Raw genomic sequence first — 10,758 nt, 5'->3', positions numbered from 1 at the left:
GGACTCCGAACAAACTTCGGCCATCAAAACACATAACTCATAAGACAAATCGTCATCGAGTGTTAAGCGTGCGGACCCTACGGGTTCGAGAACTATGTAGACATGACCGAGACACATCTCCGGTCAATAACCAATAGCGGAACCTAGATGCTCATATTGGATCCTACATATTCTACGAAGATCTTTATCGGTCAAACCGCACAACAACATACGTTGTTCCCTTTGTCACCGGTATGTTACTTGCCCGAGATTTGATCGTCGGTATCATCATACCTAGTTCAATCTCGTCACCGGGAAGTCTCTTTACTCGTTCCGTAATGCATCATCCTATGACTAACTCATTAGTCACATTGCTTGCAAGGCTCATAGTGATGTGCATTACCGAGAGGGCCCAGAGATACCTCTCTGATACATGGAGTGACAAATCCTAATCTTGATCTATGCCAACTCAACAAACACCACCGGAGACATCTGTAGAGCATCTTTATAATCACCCAGTTACTTTGTGACATTTGATAGCACACAAGGTGTTCCTCCGGTATTCGAGAGTTGCATAATCTCATAGTCTAAGGAACATGTATAAGTCATGAAGAAAGCAATAGCAGAAAAACTAAACAATCATTATGCTAAGCTAACGGATGGGTCTTGTCCATCACATCATTCTCTAATGATGTGATCCCGTTCATCAAATGACAACACGTGTCTATGGCTAGGAAACTTAACCATCTTTAATTAACGAGCTAGTCAAGTAGAGGCATACTAGGGACACTCTGTTTGTCTATGTATTCACACATGTACTAAGTTTCCAGTTAATATAATTCTAGCATGAATAATAAACATTTATCATGATATAATGAAATATAAATAACAACTTTATTATTGCCTCTAGGGCATATTTCCTTCAGCGACAACCATAAGGCTCTTGCCAGTTGCCGATAACTTTTACAAAACATGATCATCTTCATACACAATTTATATCTCATCACGTCTTGACCATATCACATCACAACATGCCCTGCAAAAACAAAGTTATACGTCCTCTACTTTGTTGTTGCAAGTTTTACGTGGCTACTACGGGCTTCTAGCAAGAACCGTTCTTACCTACGCATCAAAACGACAATGATTTTTCATCAAGTGTGTTGTTTTAACCTTCAACAAGGACCGGCCGTAGTCAAACTCGATTCAACTAAAGTTGGAGAAACAGACACCCGCCAGCCACCTGTGTGCGAAGCACGTCGGTAGAACAAGTCTCATGAACGCGGTCATGTAATGTCGGTCCGGGCCACTTCATCCAATAATACCGCCGAATCAAAGTAAAACGTTGGTGGTAAGCAGTATGACTATAATCACCCACAAAATCTTTGTGTTCTACTCGTGCATATAACATCTACGCATAGACCTCGCTCGGATACCACTGTTGGGGAACGTAGTAATTCAAAAAAAATCCTACGATCAAGCAAGATCTAACTAGGAGACGCATAGCAACGAGAGGGGAGAGTGTGTCTACGTACCCTCATAGACCGAAAGTGGAAGCGTTTAGTAACGCGGTTGATGTAGTCGAACGTCTTCACGATCCAACCGATCCAAGTACCGAACGTACGGCACCTCCGTGTTCAGCACACGTTCAGCACGATGACGTCCCTCGAGCTCTTGATCCAGTTGAGGACGAGGGAGAGTTCCGTCAGCACGACGGCGTGGCAATGGTGATGATGAAGTTACCGGTGCAGGGCTTCACGTAAGCACTACGACGATATGACCGAGGTGTTGAACTGTGGAGGGGGGGGCACCGTACACGGCTAAGAGATTATCTGTTGTACTTTGGGGTGCCCCTTTGCCCACGTATATAAAGGAGGGGGAGGAGGAGACCGTCCAAGGAGGGCACGCGCCATAGTGGGATTCCAACTAGGATTCCCAATCCTAGTTGGACTCCCCTTCCTTTTCCAAGAGGGGGAGAGAGGGAAGGAGGAGGAGAGGGAGAATGGAAGAGGGGGGCGCCGCCCCCTCCCTAGTCCAATTCAGACTTTCCATGGGGGGCCACCCCTTGCGGCCCTTCTCTCCTTTCCACTAAAGCCCATGAAGGCCCAATACTTCCCCGGGGGGTTCCGGTAACCTTCCCGTACTACGAAAAATACCCGAATCACTTCGGAACCATTCCGGTGTCCGAATATAACCTTCCAATATATCGATATTTACCCCTCGGCCATTTCGAGACTCCTCGTCATGTCCGTGATCTCATCCGGGACTCCTAACAAACTTTGGTCATCAAATCACATAACTCATAATACAAATCGTCATCGAACGTTAACCGTGCGGACCCTACGGGTTCGAGAACTATGTAGACATGACCGAGACACATCTTCGGTCAATAACCAATAGTGGAACCTGGATGCTCATATTGGCTCCTACTTGTTCTACGAAGATCTTTATCGATCAAACCGCATAACAACATATGTTATTCCCTTTGTCATCGGTGTGTTACTTGCCCAAGATTCGATCGTCGGTATCATCATACCTAGTTCAATCTCGTTACCGGCAAGTCTTTTTACGCGCTCCGTAATGCATCATCCCGCAACTAACTCATTAGTCACATTGCTTGCAAGGCTTGTAGTGATGTGCATTACCGAGAGGGCCCAGAGATACCTCTCCGATACTCGGAGTGAAAAATCCTAATCTTGATCTATGCCAACTCAACAAACACCATTGGAGACACTTCTAGAGCATCTTTATAATCACCCAGTTACGTTGTGACGTTTGATAGCACACAAGGTGTTCCTCCGGTATTCGGGAGTTGCATAATCTCATAGTCAGAGGAACATGTATAAGTCATGAAGAAAGCAATATCAATAAAACTAAACGATCATAGTGCTAAGCTAAAGGATGGGTCTTGTCCATCACATCGTTCTCTAATGATGTGATCCCGTTCATCAAATGAAAACACATGTCTATGGTCAGAAAACTTAACCATCTTTGATTAACGAGCTAATCAAATAGAGGCATACTAGGGACACTTTGTTTGTTTATGTATTCACACATGTACTAAGTTTCTGCTCAATACAATTCTAGCATGAATAATAAACATTTATCATGATATCAGGAAATATAAACAACAACTTTATTATTGCATCTAGGGCATATTTCCTTCAGCAACCATGCTAAGGGACATGCAGTTGCGGTCTGGTGCGCCACTTGCAGTTACGAGACTGTTGTCGGGCTTGCACTTGGCATGTCCCCTTTCCCGACGCCCCCTACAAAAAACGAAAGTTGAGTTGCAACCATGTTGGGGGATATGAAGTTGCGGGGCTGTTGTCGGGCTTGCAACTGACCCGCCCCCTCCGACAGAACAAAAAAGTCCAGTTACAGTCGTTTTAAAAGAGATGAGGTTGCGGTCGGGGGTGACACTTGCAGTTGCATGCCTAGTGTCGGACATGCAAATGGCCGCCCCTTCTCCCGCCACCCCCTCCGACAAAATAAAATTAAAACAAAAAAAACATAGAAAAGACAACAACAAAAAGTGAGAATAAAAATTGTTCATTCGTGTCAAGATATATCTTACTTAAATCTTCCAAAGATGAATGATAAAAATAGAAAAAGGTAGAAGTAGAAGTAAAAACAGACAAATAAAACATATACAAAAAGATAAAATAAAAAATAAATGATAAAGAAGGAAAAAAGCCAGATAAGTACGCGTATCTTATTTCTGTACACACAAGCCTAACAGAAAAAAGAAGAAAGAAAACACTAGATATTTACATGGGATATCTATTAAGAAAATAAATAAATAAAACAGGAAAAAAATAAGAAGGACCACAAACCGTAGCCCACGGCCCATATAGCGGAAGGTACAATAGGTTTTGAACAACGAGAATACATCAGAGACAAATACAGATCAATCAAATCGTATGATTAATCCTGTCAACTGAGACATCACTAATTCTCAGTGAACCCTTTTTCTTAATCTTCAATCAAAACCCACCTACATGTAAAACCCCGCTAAACCTATATAGCATTACTTTTTTTTTACTTTGTACTTCATATATACGTGCGTTATGCACCGATCAATACATCGTGAAGCATTTCCAAAACTCTCGTTTCCAACACTCTGGTAAAGTACACTGCACAAATTTTCATAATACATCAGCGGTATCTCCTTCGGCGCGTGTCATCGGCAGCACAGCAGGCCTGCAAGACCGGTGGCCAAGGCAGCTCGTACGGGTACGCCGCTCCCGCGCACCTGTTCCTCTCGTGCGTGCTCTCCGCCTGCAGCGTGTCGAGCTCGACGGAGAAAAGGCAGGTCTGCCCCCTCGGCGTCAAGAGGACATACCTCTCGTTGGCCGCGACAATGTCGGCCGGCCGCAGCCTCACGACCTTCTCCGTCACCCACTCGCCGCCGCCCTGGAGTTGCGCAAAGACCGTGAGGCCTCTGTTGATCATGCGGACGACGCGCACCGCGCCGTCCTCGCCGCCGATGACCCAGAAGGTGGACAACTCGTCCCGCCACCCCACGACGGCATCCGGGAACATGGCGAGCGAGAACTCCAGGGTGGACTCGTCGAGAGAGAGCACGGCGCCGTCGCGCTCCATCGTCCAGTATAGCGACCAGCGCGTGCGCCCTACAAAATTGATCAAGCCAAACCACGAGAGGGGGACGCCGCCGCTGCCGCTGCCGGCCGCGCGCTGCCTCAAGCTCCAACCGCCGTCGGCGCCCGAGGAGAACACGCAGGCCCGGGGTGCGGCACGGGCATGCGCGACGTATTCGTAGACCGCGACGATCACCCGGAAGTTTGACATGCCGATGCAGCCACCCGTCTCGTCGACGGCGCCACCGTCGAGCAGGAACGCGCCGAAGCACAGGTGGAGACGCATCGCCGGCGGGTAGGCGATCCCCTGGTACCGCCGCGAGAGCGGCTCGCAGACGACGAGGTCCGGGAAGCGAAGCCGCCCCGTCCAGTTTGTTCTCGCCCTGTAAAAGAGAAGGAGGCTGCCGCGGCTGTCGGCGAGCTCCCAGGACGAGGAGCCATCGCATTCCGGGAGGAAATCGAGGGAGAAGTGGCATCTGTCGATGGCGTCGGCAGCCGAGGGGTCTGGCACGAACACCTGGTTCTGGTTGTTCCCGTCGGGCGGCAGCTTCTCGCGGTAGGGCCGGTCGACGACGTGGTAGTGACCGGCGACGTGGGCTGCGTGGAGGGAGCGGAACCGGGCCAGGAATGCGGTGTCCGCGACGAGGCGGCGCCAGCGCTTGCAGGTGAAGGCGACTCGGACGAGGGCGACGGAAGAGCCGACCCGGAGGAGCACGAGCTCGAGGAGGTGGTCGGGGACTTGGTGGACGGTCGTTGGCCCTGACGGGATGTCGCTCCTCGACGCTGTCTTGTGCTTGTTCTTGCTGCGCTGTCGTCGCCGGCGGCCAGCCATTGACCCGGAACTCGGATGCACTTCTTGACGGGAATGAATCCTCGAGACACGAATGGGTCTGATAAACTGAGTCAGTGAGCAGCATAAAACGAGCTGCTGACGGTTTAATACACTCAAGCGATACGATTTGGAGCATATGCATTCGTGCCACTCACGGAACCTTCATTTTCTAAAGATCATGCTACTTGCCTCCCACGGAACTGAGCACTTGGTCGCAATGCTGGCGCCGCGCCACAGGGAGCTAGAATAAAGTTTACTTCAATCTTGGCGCAGTGGTACCCTCAAAAAAAAAATTCTTGGCGCAGTGGCGAGTCAACTTCATTTTTTACCCGTATACGCGTAGTTTTTATTTTATTTTGCAGGGTACCCATACGCGTAGTTTGACACATGAAACATCAGTTACCCCATTTAATAAGGATTTCGTCAGCTTACCCATTTAGTGAAATTTATGCCTGTTTTTACATGTATAAGTTTTATTCCTTTCTTTTGCGAGAAAAGATTCGATCTATTAATATTAATGTTATGGCAGTACAAAGAACACAGGAATACAAAAATTACATCCATGTGACCCTGTTCATAGACCACCTAGCGGAGACTACAATCACTGGAGTTAGCCGAAGGCGCGTCGGCCTCATCGCCCTCCCTCACGAAGGTCGAGCCAAACTTGTTATAGTAGACAACCAGAATAAAAAAAACGGTCTCAGGTGCGTGTCGATGGTTGACTTGACTGAGATAAAAAAGGGTCAGACTAAGTCATGAGATGACGGTTGACTTGCAACCGAGAAAAGTCAACCCCTAACTTTGAGTCGATGGTAGACATGCAACTGAGGCAAAAAAAATTACAGTTGCAAGTTAAGGGTGGACTTTATGCAAAAAAGAGTTGGAATCAGTTGCGAAACCAAAAGAAACATTGAGTCTAGCTGCAAATCAAGGGTGGACTTATAACTAGCCCAGTTAAAAATTAGTGGACTTGCATAAAAAGTATTCAGACAAAAAGCCTCCTTCCCAAGAAAAACTTAGGGTTCCTTTTTCTTCCGTCGGCGCCGCCGCCGGTCCATCTCGTCTCTGGTGGCCTTAGGACCATGGTGGCGTGGTGGATCCCGGCCCTTGCCGGCGGGAGGGCTCCGTTTTAGATGTTTCTTCAAGTTTCGTTAGGGTTTGTGTCCTTCTTAGGAAGACGAGACTACGGCGCCGCCGGCTCCCTAAAGATGGAATAAGGTCTTCCCCGCCTAGCCCCCGTTCTGGTGATGTGTCTAGCATCATCGGTGGGCGTGTGGAGGTGTGTCTCCGGCAGATCTATCGTTGGTGGATTTGCTCGGATCTGGTTGTAGTTCGTCTACGTTTGTGTTTTTTCAGGTTGAATCCTTCTGATCTACGCTACTCTTCATCGGCGGCGGTTGCTGTTCTGCTGCGCTGGTCCTATGGGGCCTTAGCACGACGACTTCCCGACTGTCTAATACAACAAGTTTTGTGCGGCTCCGACGAGGGAGGGGCGATGACGACGGCGTCTTCGGCTCGTTTCAGCGCTTGTAGTTGTCGCTTGGTGGTCTATGGACCTAGATGTAATTTTTATTATTCTGGTGTTCATTGTATTGACATGATTAAAGATGAATAGATTGAAAGTTTTCTCATAAAAAAATTAGTGAACTTGCGGTTGAGCGGGACAAATTGGTTGATCCCAATTGCAAGTTGGTGAAGTTACAACTGAAGAAAAAAAAAAGTCTCACAAAAAAGATTGCACAAAAAAACGTTGACTTCAATGGAAAATAAAAGGGAAATGGAGAGAAAAGAAATGGCGAGAGATAAATTAGCCGCTAAATGGATGATCATTCATTCCATTCTTACTAAAATAAATAAAAATCTATATGAAAAGTGAATTTGAAAAACTATTCACAAATTTTATTGTTTGCAAATTTTAAAATATGTAGATAAATTCAAAACAAACAAGAATTTTCCAAAAACTACAAATTTAGAAAATATACAGAATTTTTAAAATACCGAAGAAATACATTTTTTTACAAATTAATAGAAAAGTTGGTGTGCGATAGTGGACTTATAGAAGTTGGTCGTTCGAAAAAGATGGGATGCCGAAGGTGGATGTGCAATTGGGTCGGGTGTGTGCCGCGCATAAACGAAGTCTTGTGGATCGAATGGTGTGGTTGCGACTAAGATATACATTGTAAAAAGGATAGATAAAATAATATACTTTTGAGCAAAAACACTAGGGTTAAACCCTTATTGTAACTCTTTTTCATTAATCATTAATTACAAAAAAAATGATACACAAAAATGATAGCAAACAAAAACACGGTGTCTATATCTATGTCTCTAGTAATAAAGCAAAGTGCGTATCTCCGATTTTTTTCATCCGTTCATCATCAAAATTTATTTTTTCTATCCGGGGTGAAACTAAATTTTTGTGCGTCCATCTGTTTTTTAATTTAGCAATCCAGATTTTCGTACTTGGCCGCACACGTTGTGGCCCAGCCAAACCAGCCCACTAATTTGCCTGCTCAAGAAGCGGCAAAAACTCTATTTGTTGCCCTAAGCGGCAGATAGTCAGAGTCGCACAGGGCGCCCAAAACTGTGCCTGCCCGTTTCGTTTTTCCTTCCGAATTTATTTTTATCTTACCTTATTTCGTAATTAAAACTTTTCAAAAAAAAGTTCAGAATTTGATGTTTTTATCATTTTTCTAAAAATACCAGAATATTTGATTTTTTTGAGGATTTTTTTCTAATTCTGATTTTTTTTCGAAATTCAGGATATATTCAATTTTTTTCCAAAAACTATTTGTGTTTTCCAAAGTTGTTTGGGATTTAAAAAAACATTTCTAAAAAATTTCAAAATTCGAAAAATATTCTTGTTTTAGTAAAATGTGCACAAATTGAAAATAATATTTGCGTTTAAAAGTACATTTTATAAAATTGTTCTGAATGTTCGAAACATGTTCCCTTTTCAAAAGTCTGTCACAAGTTCAAAAAATGTTTGTGTTTTCATAACAGGTTCATGTCTTCCGAAAATGATTCTGTTTCAAATTTTGTTCATGTTTTGTTTTCAAAATGGATGGAATATTAAAAACATGTTTCATAATTTCAAAAAAATGTTCACTTTTCCTAGAATATTTAACAATTTATATATAAAAAAATTAAAAAAATTTTATATCTGACGTTGCAGTATGTTCTTAAATATTCGCGCTGGCCATTGGTTAGCAGTAGGTGTTTGTTGCCTTGGCTGACAGTACGTGATCGAGTCTTTAAGGTCATGTGTTCGAACGTTCAACCCGTCGTTTTTCTAGATTATTACTCGTGCCTTGCAAACACAGGTCATTTCGGTGCCAGCCAGCAGCTGACCTAGATGCGATCAGTTGTGCATCCCACGCTCTATTTGACGCAACTAACGTCATATAGAAACTCCCACACAGCTGTCCCAAGAAAAGCAAAAATATACGTATCAATTTTGTTCCGTCCATCCAAGAAAAGCAAAAATATACGTATCGATTTTGTTCCGTCCATTCCACGCGTAGTTCCCTTTTTTTCATTTATCCCCTAGGTGGGCCGAACTGGGCCTACCACACATTTCTTTTTCTATAACACTGACAAGCAGCAAAAAATTAAGGGCGCGAGGGAATTGAACTATGAACTTTCCTTGTGCCGACAAACAAAGCCAACTCAGCTAGCTTGCAATTTGGAAATTTATATTAAATCACACCAGTTTTTAAATGTCCCTAAGTTGTCTGGAAATAAAAAGGTTGTGTGAGAATAAGTTGTCTCGAGAATCATGTGCAGAATGCGGTACTCCACAAATTATTGCCAAAGGTAACTTGCACGTGCCAATAAAAAAAATAAGCTGGTTGGCTATAGCCTATAATTGAAAAAATGTGGGCACGTGCTAATAAAAGAGAATATGCTGGTTTTGCTCTAATTAATAAAAATTATGGGCACGTGAGCACAAAAATAGTTGAAGAGAATAAACCCTTATAATGAAGGGACATTCATGCCTGGTTATGCGCTAATTATGCTAATCAAACAAAAATTATGCGTTGCAATTAGTAATCTATCCGGTTATATCGTCGTAGGAGAGAGAGGTCGAAGCAACCTTGCCTCGAAGGTCGCCGTGTAGCAACCAAATGAGGGCGCAACCACAACTCCGAGACGGAGGCGGACCCGGAGGAAAAAAAGCACCAGTTGGGTGGTCATCACCATGCCGACCAACCCCACCACTATAAAGATCTCGCAGGCCAATCATGACCTGTGAGAAGACCGCATCTCCTCGCTCTGTCGCCAAGCGTCGTGGAGACAGTTTTTGGTGAACATATCAATTATCTCTCCCGCTACTTCTTCCAAAAAATTGCTTCCTGTAACATCCCAAATTTTTAATTTGGAATGTTATACATTAGATCATCATTGCATAACATGTTTTATTGCATTATGGTTGATCCTATAAATTCCACGCAACTCAAGGACCTACGAAGAGAGTTGGGGATTTCGTTATTTTCATATTTAAGTTTTTCTCAAATTATGAAAAGAGGATCTGTAACATCCCAAATTTGCAATTTGGAATGTTATACACTAGATCATCATGCATATCATATTTTCATGCATTTTGGTTGATCCTAGAAATTTCACGCAACTCAAGGACCCACGGAGAGAGTTGGAGATTTTGTTATTTTCATATTTGAGAGTTTTCTCGAATTTGAAAAGAGGATCATTTGATTTACTTATTTCATCTTCAATAATTTTTCCAATATCAAAAATATAAGAGAGGGAATAATATGACTTTCCCCAAAATTGAGGAAAAATGAAGTTTTAATAAATAGATCAAATTTTAGTTTTGCCGGAGTTTTGTTTGCCTTTTATTTGGATAGGGAAAAATGCGTGTTTTCAAAAATTGCATTCTAGGTCCGGAGTAAAGTTCATTTTGTTCGACTCATTTTTAGGAGTCGGGGAAAATTTACTTTAGAGATTTTTGGAGTTCGTTTAGATTTTCTTTTTCTTTGTTTTTCTGCGCGCGTAACTATTTAAAAAAAAGAGAGAGCAGCGCCCCGCCTGGGCCAAGGGCCCAGCCGGCCTCCTCCCCGCGCGCGCCAGCCAGCCCCGCCGCGCCGAGTCCTAGTAGGACTCTGCCGCCGCCCCCCTCCTTTTTCTTGCCCCTCCCCCAAGAAACCCTCTCCCCCTCCCTCCTATAAATACCCCAAGACCCCCCCTCTCCACCCCAAGCCGCAGCCACCGCCGCCTCCCGCCCCGAGCCGCGCGCCAGCCCCGCCGCCTATAGCCGCCACCGCCCTTGCCTAGCCGCCGCCCGGAGCCCCGCCTCCCGAGGTAGCCGCGTCGCCTCTTCTTTCCCTCGGT

General features: G+C 44.7%; 1 protein-coding gene across 1 annotated transcript; it reads right to left on the bottom strand.

Moving 5' to 3' along the window:
* Positions 1-3,830: 3,830 nt before the first annotated feature.
* Positions 3,831-5,496, bottom strand: LOC125556023. The gene has a single exon (XM_048718824.1). It carries the CDS (start codon positions 5,407-5,409, stop codon positions 4,135-4,137), a length of 1,275 nt encoding a protein of 424 aa, XP_048574781.1. The 5' UTR covers positions 5,410-5,496; the 3' UTR covers positions 3,831-4,134.
* Between the last annotated feature and the right edge of the window lie 5,262 nt (positions 5,497-10,758).

This window comes from Triticum urartu, chromosome 5, assembly GCF_003073215.2.
Source record: "Triticum urartu cultivar G1812 chromosome 5, Tu2.1, whole genome shotgun sequence".
Taxonomy (NCBI): Eukaryota; Viridiplantae; Streptophyta; class Magnoliopsida; order Poales; family Poaceae; genus Triticum; species Triticum urartu.
Note: the sequence above shows the minus strand (reverse complement) of the source record. Positions and strands in the feature narration are given on the sequence as shown.